The following is a 16,178-nucleotide window of genomic DNA, read 5'->3' as shown; positions in this document are numbered from 1 at the left end:
CATCCTCACAAAAAAAAAATAAAAATAAAAATTGAAAAAGCAATTCAAAGTAACTCTTCTAAGCTTCTCTGAGACTCACATTGGATGGATATTTAGCTTGCGACATGGAGATGAAGAACAATTTTCATTACTTCTTGCTCACCATGTTTTTATTGCATCAGTGATGGAAGAAAGAAACAACAAACTAAATACTTCCCACTTTTAAAAAGTGCCCCTGAGAAAACACAGATACAGTTTCACACTAAGTTTCATGTGGGGCCACTCAAGGTACCAACTGAAACATACAATAAGAACGTAATTTCTCTCTTTACATTTCTCTTCAAAATGTAAGCTAGGTACTCAAATTAGTCTACAGCCATTTAATAAATCTAAAAGAACTAACATGACTGATCTACTCGCACCTTCCTAAATGTGTCCTGAAGAATGTAGCAGTCATGCCTTTTTTGCCACTTATGTCATACCCAGCACCAGTGCCCACTCACTTCACCATGTCAAGACAGCTTTCATTCACGTTTGAATCAAAGAAAACATTCATTAAGCTACTATTCATATAGGTGAAAGCCAGTTAGAACAAAAATAGTCCTAAGAGAACCACAGAAACACACACACAAGTATCAGAACTCATTTGTAGCAGTAAAATTCTAGGGGAAAAACAAGGAAAAGGGAATGTTAATTTTTAAGATGAGTACCTCAACAGTCACGCAAAACAGAGCTGAACTGAGACTCACTTCAGTACACTGTGGTAGTGTTACACATCTCCCATACAGGATACTTCAGAAACTGATTCTGCTTTAACATATACCTTTAAACTGTTCCTTGCAAAGGCAGTAATCTTAAGCACAAAAACCCAACACCCAAAACGCACGACTATACAATCAAAAGTACCTGAATTTTTATTGTGCTTTCTTTAATCTTGCAAAACCTCTTCTTTTCAATGAATCCTCTGACTCTAGCCTGCACAATGATAATGTTCCTCTGGGTTTGCAAGTAAGTTGTTCTTCGGTATTTCACAGTCAAGTGGGACCGGTAGCATCGTTGTAAAACAACTGCTGCTTTTTTATAGCTTGTATACTGTGATTTAGCTTTATGCATTAAGTAATAGGCTTGTAATGTAATAGCTGCTGTTTTAAGTTGAATAAATCTTTTACGCTGCACAGCCATCTGAAGAAAAGACTGAATCTTTCTTGCAGCTCTTATCTGTCTTGCTTTTTTTCTTGCTTTCATACCACGGAAGGCAGACTGAATAATTACTATTGCTTGTCTTTGAGCACAATACTCTGCTTTCTGTAAACGAGCCTTGCGACATGCTCTGTACCATCTCTGAATAGCAACTGCTGAACTCTGAATCAATTTATAGCGACTCCTTGTTCTTTGGCATCGGAACACAGACTGGATCATTATTGCTGCTGCTTTCTTTTCAAGAAAACGCCTCCTCTCTACGTGCATTTTGAAGAAAGATTGTATGTACCATGCAGCAACACTGGTTTTATACAACTGCCTAGCTTTTTTAGCATGAAAAGAGGACTGAAGGCAAATGACAGCCTTTTTTATTTTTGCATAGTTTTCCATGTCAGCGTCTTTTGCCCTTTTGGCTCTGAACCTGTGCTGTGTAACTCTGACAGCCCAGCACAACTGTTTGTAGTATCTATGTTGTACATGCATGCGATAAGTGGACTGTATTACAATTGTTGCGGCATGCATGGCTTTCAGTTTCTGTCGTTCCTTCATGCCTCTGTATGATGCTTGAATAACAATAGCAGAATTCTTCATTGTCAGATATTTCTTTCGTTGATTCTTGCCTTTAATATAGGACCGATAGTAGCTCTGTATAACAATAGCTGCAATTCTCAAATTTTGATAGGACCTTCTATTTCTGTGCATTTTGTAGGCTGATTGTATTGTACTAGCAGCTAAGTGCATATGCTCAATACTCTTCCGCACCCTGGTACCTCTGTACACAGCCTGCATATGAATAGTTGCTCGGCGAAGAGAAAGATACTCCCAAGTTTGCTGTCTTGACAGAATCAAGGCTCTGTATCTTCTCTGAAAGACAAGAGTAGCGGCTTTGAGAGAGAGATACCTTTGACGTTCTCTAAAAGCTTTAAAATTTTTCTGAACAACAACAGCAGCACAGTGCATTTCTTGCTGCTGTTTTTTTGCTCTCAGATGTCGAAAAGCCTTCTGAACACAAGTTGTTGCTTTCTTTAATGAAGAGTAACGCTGTACTGCAATTTCCATTAGGTTATTGGCTCTGTATCTCGTCTGTATTAGCTGAGCTGCCCACTGAACTTTTTTGTAATGGTGGTACTGCCTATACATTCGGTAGTTTTTCTGTATTGTAAGTGCTGCCTCATTTCTTTTCCTCAAGAAGCATCTTGTTTTCATTCCTCTATAGGCAGCCTGAAGAACTAGCACAGACTTGTACAGTTTTAAGTACATTTCCCTCACATGCCTCGCTTCCCTGTAAGCACGATAATGTCGCTGTATGATTACTGAAGCAAGCCTGACAGCTTGATAAGAAATGTAAATTTTATGCATTCTTAACATTGCTTGAATAACTGTAGCAGCTTGATGCATCTGTTTTATTTTCTTTCTTACTACGAAGCCTCTATAAGCAGATTGTATGATAACAGCAGCATTAAGGAAAGAGAGGTATTTTTGACGTTGAATTATTGCTAATTTTGTTGCTCTGTATTTTCTCTGAATTACAATAGCAGCTGTCTTAATGGAAAGAAAATGTTTTCTTTTGAGAAAAGTTCTAAATCTTCTTTGAATAAGCTCAGCTGATTCGCTCATAGTTCTTATAAGTCTTCTTGTTTTCATACCACGGAACGCAGCCTGAATACAAAGTGCAGCTCTCTTCATAATCATATAGTTGTGAAATTGAGTATTTCGCTCCTTACAAGCACGGAGCCACTGCTGAATTCGCCTAGTGGCCAGCAACAATTTTCTGAAATCCCTCTGTTGTTTGTACATTCGATAATAAGACTGTATTATTGCTGCTGACTGATCCATAGTTTTTAAATCTTGTCGGACCTTCATGCCTCTACAGGCAGCCTGAAGGATGATGACAGACTTCTTTAGTTCCAAGTACTTTTTACGTTGTATTCTGCCTAAAAAAAATGCTCTGTATTGTCTTTGAATTATAATTGCTGCCATTCTCATTGCCTGATATTTTATGTTCATACGATGCATCTTAAATGTGGCTTGGATACAAATAGCTGCTTGATGCATACAGTGAACTCGTCGTCTAACTCTTACACCTCTATAAATCGCCTGCATTTGGACTGTGGCTTTTTTTAAAAACAAATATTTCTGCTTTTGATATTTACCATGAATAATTGCACGATAATGCCTTTGAACTACTATAGCTGCAGATCTAAGCCTTTCATAGTCCTTTTTGACCAGGTAAGATTTGAAGGCAGCTTGTACAGTTGTAGCAGCTTTGTTTAGTTCATTCAACTGTTTCCTCACAATCATCCCACGGTAAGCAGACTGCAAGACTAACACAGCTGCCTTTGTTCTTAGATAAACTGCACGCTGGGTTTTTTTCATACAGTAAGCTCTGAAGTATTTCTGAATCACTAGAGTGGCTTGTTTTAGTTTCTTATATTTTTGTTGATTTACATGCATTCTGTAATAGGACTGAATAATTGTTGCAAAATGATGTTTCTTCTGATTTGTTTTTCTCACAGTTTTCCCCCTCCATATTGCCTGAAGACGCACTACAGAGTTACGCAGCTGAACATATTCTTGCCGTTGCTTCTGGCCTATAACACTGGCTCTGTAATGCTTTTGGAGAGTTAGTGCAGCACGGTTCATAAGTCTGAATTTTTGCAGAGCCATGAATCTTCTGAAGACAGACTGTATCTTAGTAGCAGCAACACATTGTCTTCGAATATGCTTTCGTACCTTCCAGCCACGAAAAGCTGCTTGCAAAGAAAGCACTGCCCCTCTTGTCATTAAGAAGTTCAGTCTTTGCCTGTTACCAATCTTACAAGTTCTGTACCACCTCTGAATCACAATGGAGGCCTGAACCATTGCCTTGTATTTCACTCTGGCAGCATGAGCTCTAAAAGTAGTCTGAATTTTAATAGCAGCTCTATATTCAAGTTTAAGTTTTTTACGTGCTTTATAGCCCCTGTAGGCTGCCTGCAAGCACACAGCTGCTTTTTTAACTTGCAAGAACTCCTGCCTCTGACGCAGTTGCTTTTCATATGCACGATAATATTTTTGAATGACAACAGCAGCACTACAGATGCTTAAATAACGTTGCCTGTCCCTTCTCATTCTGTAGCATGCCTGGAGAAATACTGCAGCCTCTTTCCATCTTTGCACTTGTTTCCTGACAAGGTGGCCTCGAACTACAGCTTGAATTCTTATGCAAGCTCCCTTCAATTTCCTATAATCTTCTTTAAGTTGAAGAGTGTATCTGTGAGACCGATACCTTCGCTGGACATAAAGTGTTGCCTCCCTTAACGCACAGTAACGCTTACGTGCCTGCCTCATCTTTACAAAAGCTTGAATCTTCACTGTTGCTTCTTTCAAGTTTTTAAATATCTTCCGGATAATATAAGCACGATAACTTGACTGAATTTTTATCACGGATCTCAATATGCGAGCCTTTTTCCTAGCTTCCATTCCTCTGTAGGCAGACTGTAGGACAACAGCAGCCAGATGCATCCTCTGCAAAGCAGCAGCTGCTGTTTTAGAAGCGACACATGCCCTATACCAAGTTTGAATTACAGAAGCAGCCTTTTTAACCTCCTTGTATCTTCTTACTTGTTGGCATTTTCTCACATGTGACTGCAATGTAATAACAGATTTTTTAAGTTGTAGAAATCTTAGTCTCTCTTTTTTCATTCTCCACAGTGATTGAACAACACAAACTGCTTTTGTTTGTCTGTATAGTTTATGTGCCTTCATGCTTCTAAAGGCAGCTTGGAGAACTATCACTGCTGCGCGCTTTTGCAAATAGCACTCTCTTTCAATTTTTCCTAGTTTATAAGCTCTGTAATACCGCTGAATTGTCATTATTTTTGCCCTGTGTTCCTGGTAAATACATCTAGCCAGATGACATCTGTACCAAGCCTGAATCTTGATAACACTTTGCTTAATACATAGATACTGCTTCCGATCTCTGTGCATCCTATACCAAGACTGTATGACAAGGGCAGCCCTCTTTCTTTTAGCCAGTTTTGTAGATTGCCATTTTCGGAAATAAGTCTGAAGGACTAAAGCTGCTTTAATTTTCTGTTGCATTTTGTATTTTCTCCATCTTCTGAATGCATACTGAATAGTAAGTGCTGAAGACTTTAAGATTTCATATCTTTGCTGATCCTTTTTTGCCAACTTGGATGCACGGAGACGAGACTGAATTGTTACAGTAGCCCAAACAATTTGTTTGTATGCAGCAACAGACTTCACCATCCTTATCCTTGCTTGTACAAAAATAACGTAGTATCTTAGCTGTAAGTATCTTCTCCTAGCAGAGTATTTCCTCCAGTAAGCCTTCAGGAAAAAACAGAAAATTTACTATTTCCTTCATGGTATCTCAAGTTAAGCCTAAATTTAGGACTACCAGCTTCAGACTTTTTAAGATTTCTTTATTCCTACTTAATCCCCAGGAAGAAGAGCCCAGTATCTATGTTAAAAAAAACCCAGAAGCCAAATGCTTGAATCATTGCTTTTTTAAATTCTGGGACAAAGTTAAATTTGCCCTGGCAACAAAAGATTCCCTTTTAACCTGTTTGATAATCCAATGATTCTTTACTCTCCATTCCAAAAACTTAAGAATATAACATTTAGCTTTGGTTAATAGGGGGAAAAGTATCTTGAGAAACAATTAAATGCCCAACTACCAACCAGTAACTAATGTCTGCCATTCTGAACATGGCTACTGCACGTGTCATTAACACTAGGAGGGTAATTTATGGGTTTTTTTAAAGCTTAAGTAGTGTTCAGTAGCTGCAAAAAGACAAGCCAACACAATCTGATCAGTCCTTACATTGACTGGTTTAAGGTCCAATGTTTTAATGTTTATGGTATACCAAAATATTCACTAAGAAGGAACAACTGGTAATTTAGTAGTGCATTACCAATTCTCTCTGAAGAGAGAAAGTTACCAAAATATCTCAACGGGCTGGGGGGTGGGGGTAGGGGTGGGGGCAGACGGGAGGAATTGTATTACATTTTCAGGAAGATACCAATTGCTGTAAGCAGAACACATGACCCCACATAAGCCTTTTTCTTGTAGGTTTCAGAGTTTCCTTACAGTGTAATCTCAATTTAGATCATGTTACCTGAATGACTGTGGCAGATTTATTTCTGGCTTCCTCCAGTTTTTTCTTTTTCAGATTTAAAAAAATCATCCTGGCTAAGTATCTTCTCCAGTGCTTCTGAATGGAAACTGCTGCATTCACTTTCCTCAGTGTGCGTTGACGAGACAGGAAATTTAATGCAGATTTTTGAATTATCTGAGCAGCTCTGTCTCTTTCCTACAAAGAGTGAATTTCCACTGAACTATCAGGATTAGAATCGTCACTCAAGTTTTTTGCTGTATTAAAATAAAAACCTAAAACAATCTCATAAAAATTAGGCTTGTTGATAACACAGCTTTTCTTTATTCTAGTAAAATAACTTTTCAGAGACAGAACACTTATTTCAGCACCGAGTTCTTTGTAAAAGGGTTGTATCACTTAAATCTGCATCCTCCCACCTTCACAGTTCTTTCTCTTTGATACTCGATTCTTCCGCACTCCTAAGAAACCCATTATTAAGCCTCAATTTTAAGAATTCTCATAAGATTTTTAAATACCCTTACTAATAGAGCATTCTAGAATGCTTTCCAGCTATATTTAAATAATACAAGAGTATAAAGAGAGCCATACAAGCTCATGTCCATCTAGCCTAGAGTTTTCTTCGCACATACCATCCAGCGTTTTTGTAGTAACCCAGAGAGTATAATAACAAAATTATGTACATCAAAGTAAAAAGAAAGAGCAGCTAACAAATGTAAACAGTCAATATTTAGATCATCTTATCAGAACCCTACTGTCTATCCTACCATAGGGCAAAGTACACATACGCACATTGAAAGATTAAATAAAAAACAATGGTGCAATGCTTAGGCTTTGATTCCCCCTCCACCTACCAGCATCTTTACAAATATTTAAAAACATTTATGAAGGGAATGTTTTGTCATCATTATGACGGCTGTATAGTTTTTATACGGTAAAGAAACTGGAGATGAAAAAAACTACATAAATATAACCTCTGCCCCCTTCTACACCACAGATTCTTAGATATTTCACTTGAACACTGCTCCAACATAGAATAATATGTGTCTCAGACACAGTGGTAGCATTTATAAACCTTAATGGTGCCATAGTTTTAAAATCATCACAAGATCTGGTGTAACTAGAAAAGCAAGAAACAAAACACCAGAACTCAAGAGATTCAACTCAAAACACTGGTGCAGTTTAGTTCCTGAACAAAAAGAGTAAATTCATGCAGAAGCTTAATTACTCTTCATCTTGTAGACATTAATAGGAATTAAAAATTAACTGCTCCCTTTTTAAGGAAGCAGTGCAACTATTTTATGTTTGATATACTAGTAAAAGGCCTTAAGAACACAGAAGAAAGAATAGCAGCCTTTAAACAAATGTAGTTACTTCAGAAAAGTCTTAAATGAAAGTGGGTTTTAGTAGATTACACTATCAAAATATACGTCCTTGGTACTAAAAATGGAACTTACTAATTTAAATGCCAATATTATTCTAATAAACCTGTATACTCCAAACAATACATTTATATTCTTTATTTAGTATTTCTCAAACCAGAATCTATAAACATTGCGCAGACAAAGAGTACCTGAGAAAGTCTCAGTTCCCTTTTCAGCCTGTAATTCCTCCAAGCAGACTGAATTAATTGTGCAGCTCTAGCTTCTTGCTGAAGATCTAGAAGCCGCGAACACAGAAATGATAGGTAGGTAATAACAACCTATATAAACACAGAACACAACAAGTTAAGGGCTATACAGAAGAGCAGCCCACACTGACAAGCGAGCAGAACAGTTGGATGTTTACATCCAACTTGAAAAAAAATCTTACCTTCTCATCAGGAATTGTATTTGACATGTCTGAGTGATGAATCATTGCTGGTATTCCACCTAGGTCAGAAACTGCAGCATTGATCAGCTGGAAGTTTTTCCTTTCATTGTCCAAGAGTTCCTTGTATAGGACTGCAGCAGTTGTAGCTTTGTACAGAGAAAGTGTTTGTCAAATCAGATTGTGCCCAAAATAAATAGATTTATCATGAACTTCTGTGCATCAAATAACTCACCTTGGTCAAACATTTCTTCCATAACATTTACAGAAGTATCTGACTCTGAAGAGGATGAGGAGGAAGAGTTTAATCCCACCGTAACAGTTCTGGAGCATTCTACTGTTTGAGTTGTACGTTGGCACACAGCTTCCAAAGGCACGTAACATGGATGATAATGATGAATCAAATGACATAATACTCTACCATCCGAGAAAGACACTGTGAAATTTTCCACCTGTTCAATAAAATACAATAAGATACAAGTTCCTTGAATTTTTGTTACCAGTCAATTGCTAGAAAGCGGATACAGAATTTGTTATCTTGTACCTTTGAAAGTGACCAAGTGCAAATTTTTTTAAACAAAAATTTATGCAGCTAGTGAACATTCACTATATAGTGACATATAGCTCTGAGAAACCAGAAACGAAGTGTGAATCACTAAGACTGAATCTCCAAGGGAAACATTTAAGAAACCAAAAAGAAAGCAATCTTTCTACAGAAGAAACTTCTTTAGATACCTTTACAGTAGGAAGATAGTGCATAATAAGACTGATGCAAGTTCAGAAATTAAGTGCTTTATTTTACCCTTCAGAAAAACTAGCAGGTGTGACTGTATTCTGACCAGAGACAAGTCTCTGAACAGGGCTTCTCTTTTTGGAAGGAACAAACATGTCCCAAACACCTCTCTTGAGGACAAGAATTCCCCTTATCCGAAATAGTAGTTTAACTCTCACAGATCATATAAATGGTGAAAATTTTATGTACAAATACTTTTAGGAGAAATGTTTGTTAAAAAAAACCCAACACTCAAACAACCTCATATTCCACAAAAAATGTTCCACTTTAAAAAGGCATTTTTATGTGTAAGACTAACTGCAAGGGGAGATCCTTTCGCTAAAATTTGTTTAAAAAGAGAGCTGCAGCTAAACCCACAAAAAGACGGTTATTTCAAATCAGATTAAACAAAGTCCAGAAGGATATTTAAAACAAATTACCGTTGGCTGCTACTAGATATTTGATAGCTTGAAGAATTCTGCTCTATAACGAGTAAGTATTCTTTAGACAGTAAAGGATGCATTTACTGAAGTGTACACAAAACTAGTTACCTTGATATTGTAAAATCCACAAACAGCATTAACCCATGCCATCAGCAGCTTCACATTTTCACTATATCTTTGAGGTGAGAAGTTACTACTATTATCTGGTACTCTACAGCAATTTGGAAAAGTCTTGAGAGCACCCAGTTTTGTTTTCTTCTTGTGTACATTCTTTAAAAACTCAATTTCTTCTTTTAACTGTTCCACATTAAGAAAAACGTCCACCTATTAGGAAGAAAGAAAAAAAAAGATTTTATTTATGTCACCAACAGTCTGACATGTCATGCATTACAGCAGCTGGACACTGAGGCTTTAGATATGGCATTTTAAAGAGAAACTACTATCAATACTCAGCAGGACCGGCCACATTGAATCAGTAGTGGATAATCTGGATCTTCCAGCATAGGTAGCAGTGTCTGCTACCAACTGCTTCAGATAAAAGAACACTCCTGCTGTTCTGTGTAGAACAGTTCATTAGTTAATAGTTGTGGAAAACAGAGAAAATCTCTGTAACAGCCTGTGTAAGTTCACCATACTTTCAGAAGAAACAATTTCAGAGTCTCGCCTGCATTTTGACTGAGTCCATGCACCACTCCTCATTTAAGGGACTCAAGGGGACTCGAGCTGTGATGGTCTAAGAAGATCTGGAGAACAATTAGCATATCCACAGGGCTTGGATAAAGCTCACTGAAATTATTTCTTTAATCAAAATAATGCAACTGTGACCCACACATGCATCAGGAGAACTAACCAGAGGAAGGCAACTACTCAATACTGTGACAGTAGTTAAGAAAGAAAACAATTCATTTGATTTTTACTATGTTCTTATGGCTCTCTGATAGTTCTGTGGATACTTATTTTCAAAAGACTACCTGACTCAGTTAACTCTTAAAACAGTCTTAAGAAAACTGTTTTTGCCTCCTCTACTAATTTTTTCCAGTAGCTTTGAAATGCCATTGCATAAATGCTTAAGAAGTCTTCATTCTTATTTCAAGAATGTTTCTTCAAACTGACTGTTTCAGACAGATGGAAAAAAGTAGAAGAGCTATAGCTTCAGAGCTTACTCTGTAACTGTCTGTCAGCGCAACCTCAAAACGTCTTTTCAGTTAGTAAGGGCTTACACCAGCAGTCTGAGACCAACATTATTTCACTTTGAATTATCAGTTCTGTTGGCATACAGCATAAACTCAGAAGTTACGTTTTTTCCAGAATCTTCTATGAAATTACATAAGAAAAAGCACGTTATCTAAACGGTATCGTTAGAGAACAGTTAGCACATACAGGTAAAGTTTGCATGGCACTTTGAACATATAAAGCTGAGCACCTCTCAGTCTAAAATTTGATTAGTAGAGGCTTTCACAGACAACAAACATTCCTGAAAGACTGGTGTCTTCATTATCGCTCATTTGTAACTAGTAACAAACAAAGTAATTGAATAGTACCTGGAAGGCAAAGGCAATTTTCCACAGGAGTGCTAATGTTCGTTCTCTATGTCTATCTACAATATCCCTGGAGTCAATTGAAGCACCTATCAAATAAAACAAGGAATTTAAAGTGTGCACTAGACCTCCAACACACTTAGAATAACCCTGGACTTCTAGGCCTTACCACTTTCATCTTTCAAGTGAATTCCTCGCTCTTTAAGGACATTAAGAACAATGTCAACATTATGCATCTTCTGTAGACGACTTATTGCAGGAACTCTCAGTTGTTTTGAAAGATTCCAGTTTTTGGTGAGAAGTTCCATTGTTCTCCTATCAAAGGGAATTTCACAGGTTAATGCCTTGGCTGAGCCCATATGAAGTATTATATAAAAGAGAATAAATAGTTCAAAGTAATTCTGTATCAACGCACACAAGACGAATGCCACACTGTAAGTCCACAGCCAGATTTGTTACAGCAAAATCAAATTCATCCAGTGGAGTTTGAACATGACTGACAGGTAGTCCTAAGAAACCAAGATGGCGGGAAAGGTCACCTTCGCCACTCAGGAAGTCCCGAGAAAATGCAAGCAGAAGGTCTTTGCTAGCCTAAAGGGGGAAAAAAAAAAAAAAAAAAGAAAAAAAAAAAAAAGAGATAAATCTTAACAATATTTGTCAAGCAGAATATAATTCTCATCTTGTCCTCCAAACTACATTCCACATTTCCTTGCCTAATATTTAAAATGATAAATTTTATTTATTTTTAGCCAGTTCACACAGCTTTAATTTTCATCATACCCGACTACCGTGTCACTGAAATCACCGTCAAATTCAGGAATGCTTTTTTCTCAGTCTGTCTACACAATACAAACCAAAGAAAAATGATTTTATTTGAACATAGCATATTTCTCCGTAAAAGCCTTTGTATGACGAACATTCCATAATCTTTCTTATCACAGCAAAATAACAGAAAACACCAAACTTACAGTTAAGATCAGCTGCAGTACGCTAGAGCAATATTTAAAAATAACGCAGAAGCTTAGCTTTAGAGAAGGAAGCCAGATAACACAAGATAACGGAGTCCTTCCTACAGGATCAACACCTCAGCATTTCCTTGGGAATTCCTTTGCATGACTGCGAGATGTGTTGAGAATGTTCATGTAAAAGGCTGAACAGCCAAGATTTGTTTAAGAAAAGTACATGGTCAGATAAAAAAAATACAATAAAAATTCTACTTTGAGTCTTAGGACAATATTGGAGGGAGACATCAAATCACAGCTCTCTTACCTTGAACTCTGCATCCTTACAGAACAGGCAAGGGTCATGGTCAATCACTCTGGACCGTTTGGCATAATCCAGAAAGCAAACTAACAGCAGTAATTTTTTCAGTGTGAACTCTGACAGAGCTTCTTCATGACCTAAAACAACAGAACCCATTAAGAGTGTGTTCAAAAATAAAGTGCCAAAAATAACCTATTTTTGGAAGTAGTAGTTACCTTCTCGGTAAAGGTGAGGCACAGTGGGGTGTCTGTATTCAGCTGCAATGTCAGGATTCCAAAGCAAGCGATTAAGGATAAAAATTGCTAAACCCCTAACATCACTATTACTCTCCAAAGCTATCAGTTCTCCATAAACAGTCTGATGTGAAAGGAGGGGAAAAAAAAAAAAAAAAAAAAAAGCAGAACAGTTAAAAAATTACCTTAAATACTAAGAGGTTTTTTTTGAATACCATACATTACTGAAATTCTGAAGTAGTAAATGGTAACTGATCACTAAGAACCCACCCATTTTTCAAACCAGTCATTGAAGGATAAAACCAAAGCAAATTTCTGAAGTCTCATTTCAAAACATGTATGATCATCCTGATTGATGGCATCTTCAGATGCAGAACTTTCAAACAATTGCATTTTTCTCCAGCTTAGTAAAGAAAAGTGAAACTACTAGGAAACTGCTGTTGTGTTTTTGCTCAGGGAGTTAACTTCCATTTTCCTTTAGTAAATATTTTCCTATTTAATAAGGTAAAGCAAGTCTTTTGTAATAATTTAAAAGTGACGTAAACATGCTACAACTAAATTGAACCTACCTGAATTAGTAACACAGAAAATACAAAACATCCCCTACTAAAAAAATATGCTAATGTCCTTTAAACTTTGATTATAGACCATAAATTCTGCACTTACCTCCAGACCTATGCGCAGCCACAAAGGGTTGTAAGATAAAAGCCAGTTAAGGATTTTCTGTCTCTCTCCTGCAAGAGAGCAGCTTATAATATTATATTCAGCAAACACTTTGTATTTATAGCAAAGATTTCTATCAACCAACTTTAGATTATATCAACTTAGCATGTGAATAATCCTTTTTCTACTTACAAGAAAAGAGAGGATGCAAAGTTCTAGTATTCTTACCTACATCTTTCCAGAGGTGTCTGTCTCTACGAACTAGCAAACGTCTACTTTCAATCTCAATTTCCAGTTTCTTGATTGCTTTAGCCATTGTTTCAGATGTAAACAAACGGCAAGCAGCACGTCGCAATTGATTCAGCTTACGCTGAGCCGTATAAGCTCTTAGAGATGCTTCATCCTTTGTCGGTGCTTTAGGAATACTGGTTTTATGGAGTTTCTCTTGTCCCAAGACAAGAGAAGCTGCGTTTACTGTTTAAACACACACAAAAGTATACATTTACATCCCAAATAAAGGTCACTTTGTCCAACTCATTTTTTTTCCTCTCTAAGTTCACATTTTGTTCTTTTCTTCTGACTAATGATTTTATCCCTCAGGAAGCTTATCACCTGTTGCACTAAACATGTATTGTCAAGTACATACATATTAGTCAAATATTTAATATAACAATGCTTATTTCATAAGTGAGCAGTGCAAGGAATTCGGTTTTAAGATCAGTTGTACCATCTTCAGATTTTTAGACTGAAACTAAAAGACAGAGGAAAAAGTACATTACCATTATTTTAGTAAAGTGACAGCTATAGGGTTTCTCAGTAAGTAGGGATTCCCCACTCAACACCCACTGAGAATTGCCACAGCCACATGCTCCAATGCGTATTTTCTTGCTGCAGAGCACACTCCCCATTCAGGTGTGTGGGATGCTGTGCTTGGCGTGAACAGTGCACCATCCACACTTATCACAAGGGGAATATAGGGCTCTGAAAAGGGTTATAAAACTCTACTGGGATGGACTGCCCTTCTCCAATGTAAGAACAGCTTTTGGTTTACCATATTCCATATTTTCTAGCATAACTGCTACTGAAGCATTACCAAACATTTGTTTTGTGATTACCATAGTATTAAGTCAAATACTAAAAAGGGAAACACAGGTGATACGTAAGAATTAAACACTAAAAATCTAGTCTTCCCTAAGAGCTTGATGTTACACAAACTAAAGTAACAAGCTGGGACTAGTCTTAAGCTAGTACTACTATTCACTAATATTATAAAGTACATTATATAATGTTTAAGAACATTAAGAGACAAAGTGAAAATTCTTGTACTCTTACCTTGTGAGGTGTTTGTTTTTACACTGAAGTCATCAGGAGTGAGTACAAAATTTAACCACCAGGTGAAACCTCGTTGCTGCTTCTCCTTCCAACGTTCATCATAAAACATGTTTTTAGCAGCAAAAGGCATTGGGTGCCTAGGAATGGCTGAAAAAAAAAAAAAAAGTCTCTGTAGTTCTTGAAATGTTTGATAACCAATATACATTTCATTGTGGAAAGGATTAACATTTGGCACTCCATATAGCACTACAGCAGAAAAAAAGCAGATTATTAGCATCTTCAGTGATTTGCAGATCAGCCACCATTAAATAAATTTCAGCAACAAAACATAGATTGAGTTTTTAAAGCACTAGAACAAAGACAAGATTTCTAGAACCCAGGCCATTTGCATTGCACATCTCAGGGTAAAACCAAGTTGAGCTGGATTATATCCAGGAAAAACCTTTTTATAGATGCATTTTTCTGATCAGATCAACTTAGTATTATTAGCTCTGCAAAACTAGTATCTTTTTGGTAAGAAGTTTTCTCTTCTTAGATATTCTGTGTATCAGATATGGAAGAGGCATTTCACTGATAACCATCAGTCAGCTGGGAACACATCTGTACTGTAGCTTTTACGCTTAACAGGTAAAAATGGAGGAAAGTGGTATTTACCTTCAGCTGGTCACGCATAGCAACCAATTTTATTACGAGCAGTCAAAACGGAACACAAAAGGTTACGTATGTTCTTCTACTAGATACTGATTCATTGTAGGTACAAATCTCAACTCTAACCAGTTGGGTCTTACCAGCTACCAGTAGTATAACTGCAACCTTCAGCTCAGTGTATGCTGTTTTACTGACCCCCAGAAGCCTGCCTACCTGTTTTCAGTGGTTTCACAAATGTCAGGTGAGATTGGGCCAATCCAGGGATGGGTTTACTAATTCTTTTGGTAGTTTTAGATGCTTTCTGAAGTGAAGAACCTACAAGCATTAACACACACATATCAACGGTGGCAGTGAAAGTAAATGTATTCAGGTTCTCTCGCCTACAAAGCATGGAACTAGAGTAATTCCCCATGAACCCACACAAAATACCAACAATCTCCTCTTGGTGGAAGAAGTTAAGCAAACCAGTCTAACTACAATTAAAAGTGAAAAACAGTTAAGTAAATAAATGCTACTGTATTTCACAGTTCTTCCATACTATGGAAATGTACTGTTTGCAATTCATTATCCTATGGCTAGAAACACTAAGCTAATTGGTAAAAACATTTATTAGAACATGTGAAAGTGTATTCTATAAACATCTGGGGTAAGAGGTATGAATTTTAGGGCTTGACCCACCTCTTCCCACAGTTTGATAGCATATTGCATGAATATTCATTTCTGGGCAGCCTGACTTGCGTTAGTTTAGGCATCGAGGCACTAGCTAATTAAGTTTTATCCACTACATGCTGGTAGAAGGACTTAAAACACAAGGAAAAAGTGCAGATCCAGGCTGTCTGAACTCTCGACATGTAAAAGTTTACACTTTTAGCACAGTAACTTTTTATGTTGACACCAAATGAAGGACTAAAATAGTGTGCTGTTGCAGATGGACTACGGTGGCTGCCTGATACCCCCTGACAAGATGATACTTCAGAAAGAAAAAAGGTAAGATCATAAATTACAGCCTGCACCCTCCTGCTTAGCCAAAGCAGTGCTTTTCATGGAATTTTCACTTCTAGAGAAGTGAAGAAGTCACTCCAATCTCTCAAGCACTTCTAATAGATTTTAGATACATCCTAATAATAAAGATTTCAGTAAAGACCTCAAATGGATTAAATTAATGATTGGCATTTCAA

General features: G+C 37.1%; 1 protein-coding gene across 7 annotated transcripts in view; it reads right to left on the bottom strand.

Moving 5' to 3' along the window:
* ASPM (assembly factor for spindle microtubules) overlaps positions 1–16,178 on the bottom strand; it is a 30,468-nt gene that overhangs the window by 9,606 nt on the left and 4,684 nt on the right. For all 7 annotated transcript variants that reach the window (XM_055814969.1, XM_055814972.1, XM_055814973.1 and 4 more), the window contains exons 4-18: positions 15,214–15,315; positions 14,353–14,499; positions 13,249–13,494; positions 13,024–13,091; positions 12,340–12,481; positions 12,131–12,261; positions 11,277–11,452; positions 11,031–11,176; positions 10,865–10,950; positions 9,432–9,647; positions 8,344–8,560; positions 8,112–8,257; positions 7,873–8,001; positions 6,303–6,497; positions 886–5,511 (exon numbers count right to left, since the gene is read on the bottom strand). In XM_055814969.1, coding sequence (XP_055670944.1) covers positions 886–5,511; positions 6,303–6,497; positions 7,873–8,001; positions 8,112–8,257; positions 8,344–8,560; positions 9,432–9,647; positions 10,865–10,950; positions 11,031–11,176; positions 11,277–11,452; positions 12,131–12,261; positions 12,340–12,481; positions 13,024–13,091; positions 13,249–13,494; positions 14,353–14,499; positions 15,214–15,315 — 6,773 coding nt within the window. The remainder of the gene's footprint in view (positions 1–885; positions 5,512–6,302; positions 6,498–7,872; positions 8,002–8,111; positions 8,258–8,343; positions 8,561–9,431; positions 9,648–10,864; positions 10,951–11,030; positions 11,177–11,276; positions 11,453–12,130; positions 12,262–12,339; positions 12,482–13,023; positions 13,092–13,248; positions 13,495–14,352; positions 14,500–15,213; positions 15,316–16,178) is intronic.

The sequence above is a fragment of the Falco peregrinus genome, chromosome 10, assembly GCF_023634155.1.
Source record: "Falco peregrinus isolate bFalPer1 chromosome 10, bFalPer1.pri, whole genome shotgun sequence".
Lineage (NCBI taxonomy): Eukaryota > Metazoa > Chordata > Aves > Falconiformes > Falconidae > Falco > Falco peregrinus.
Note: the sequence above shows the minus strand (reverse complement) of the source record. Positions and strands in the feature narration are given on the sequence as shown.